The 1,904-nt window shown below is 58.9% G+C and overlaps 1 protein-coding gene across 1 annotated transcript in view; it reads left to right on the forward strand.

Moving 5' to 3' along the window:
- Positions 1–1,904, forward strand: part of GDI2 (GDP dissociation inhibitor 2) — a 21,566-nt gene that overhangs the window by 16,847 nt on the left and 2,815 nt on the right. The window contains exons 7-8 of the mRNA XM_017839339.1: positions 537–636; positions 1,346–1,569. Coding sequence (XP_017694828.1) covers positions 537–636; positions 1,346–1,569 — 324 coding nt within the window. The remainder of the gene's footprint in view (positions 1–536; positions 637–1,345; positions 1,570–1,904) is intronic.

A 1,904-nucleotide genomic window follows, 5' to 3' on the forward strand; every position in this document is an offset into this window, starting at 1 on the left:
GGAAAGGGCTGAGGGGGGGTTAAAACTCAATCCTGGAGGTGTGGAAGGGGCTGAGGGGAGTTAAACCCAACCCTGGAGCTGTGGAAGGGGCTGAGGGGAGTTAAACCCAACCCTGGAGGTGTGGAAGGGGCTGAGGGGAGTTAAACCCAACCCTGGAGCTGTGGAAGGGGCTGGGGGGAGTTAAACCCACCCTGGAGGTGTGGAAGGGGCTGAGGGGGGGTTAAAACTCAATCCTGGAGGTGTGGAAGGGGCTGAGGGGGGTTAAACCCACCCTGGAGCTGTGGAAGGGGCTGAGGGGAGTTAAACCCAACCCTGGAGCTGTGGAAGGGCTGAGGGGAGTTAAACCCCACCCCAGAGCTGTGGAAGGGACTGAGGGGAGTTAAGCCCCACCCTGGAGGTATGGAAGGGACTGAGGGGAGTTAAACCCACCCTGGAGGTATGGAAGGGACTGAGGGGAGTTAAACCCACCCTGGAGGTGTGGAAGGGACTGAGGGGAGTTAAACCCACCCTGGAGCTGTGGAAGTTTCCTCCTGCAGGCTCAGTGCTATCTATGGAGGCACCTACATGCTCAACAAGCCCATCGAGGAGATCGTGATCGAGAACGGCAAAGTGGTCGGGGTGAAGTCTGAAGGGGAGGTACAGTCCCTTGGATTCATTCCTTACTCCCTACCCTCCATGTTTCCCGTAAAAACTGAGCCTTTTGGCCATAGATTGAACAGTTGCAGTAGAAACCCCATTTTCCCAAGGGCCAAACCTGCTGGGCTGGTGCTGTTCTCCAGCTCACTCGAGGCACGTTGGTGTCCCCATGAGGAGGATCCATCCAAGAGCCCCTCTCCAGGGCTTGGGATGGAGTATCCATGCCCTGGCGGGGTTGTCCTTGAATAACTGAGTAAATCAGGAAGGGATTTATTCCATGTTCCTGTGTCTAACCTGGACACCCAGCCCTGCCCTTCAGCAGGTGACACGTGGCCTTCCTGCAGCTGCTTCCCCACCTGGAGACACAAAACTGGTAATGCTGTGAGCCCTTGGAAGTTCTCCATGTGCTCCTGACTGGAGCAGGTGCTTGAGGGGGCAGCTGAGCTCTTGGTGATGTGTCCCCTCAGGGTGGAAATGTGGGAAGTTCTCCATGTGCTCCTGGCTGAAGCAGGTGCTTGAGGGGCAGCTGAGCTCTTGGTGACGTGTCCCCTCGGGGTGGAAATGTGGGAGTGGAGGTGACAACCCACACCACGGAGCGATGTGACCGAGTGTGGGTGGCCTGGGGGCTCCGGGTGGGTCAGCTGTTAAACAATTCCTGGAAAAGGGAGTTGTGAGGTGTCCTGGTGTCCCGTGTCCCCCCCCGTCCCAGGTGGCTCGCTGCAAACAGCTCATCTGCGACCCCAGCTACGTGTCGGACCGCGTGACCAAGGTGGGCCAGGTGATCCGGGTCATCTGCATCCTGAGCCACCCCATCAAGAACACCAACGACGCCAACTCCTGCCAGATCATCATTCCACAGAACCAGGTCAACCGGAAATCAGGTGCGGGGGCAGCTCTGGGGAGGGGGAACCACACGGGAAAACGGGCACCGGGGTCCTTGTGTCCTCACCCAGGGGTTTTCCGGCCCCGGCGAGGCTGGGCTTTGGTTCTGAGCAGGGATGGGGGAGGTGGGAGAAGCCTGTGGTGGGAAAACCACGGGAGGAACCTGCAGGAGGGAAGTGCCCCAGCCTGGGAGAAGTGGGTGAGGAGGGTGAGGTGCTCTGGGAGGGCGAGGGCTGGTGTTGGAGCAGAGGGTGGGGAAGAGGTTTCAGTCTAAGGGGGGGTTTGTCCAACTGGAAAAGAAAGACGGGGCTGGAAGGGCTGTTAAAACCCCACCCTGGAGCTGTGGAAGGGGCTGAGGGGAGTTAAACCCAACCAGACCTGTGGAA

Source organism: Lepidothrix coronata, unplaced genomic scaffold (genome assembly GCF_001604755.1).
Source record: "Lepidothrix coronata isolate B3197 unplaced genomic scaffold, Lepidothrix_coronata-1.0 Scaffold400, whole genome shotgun sequence".
NCBI classification, from domain to species: Eukaryota; Metazoa; Chordata; class Aves; order Passeriformes; family Pipridae; genus Lepidothrix; species Lepidothrix coronata.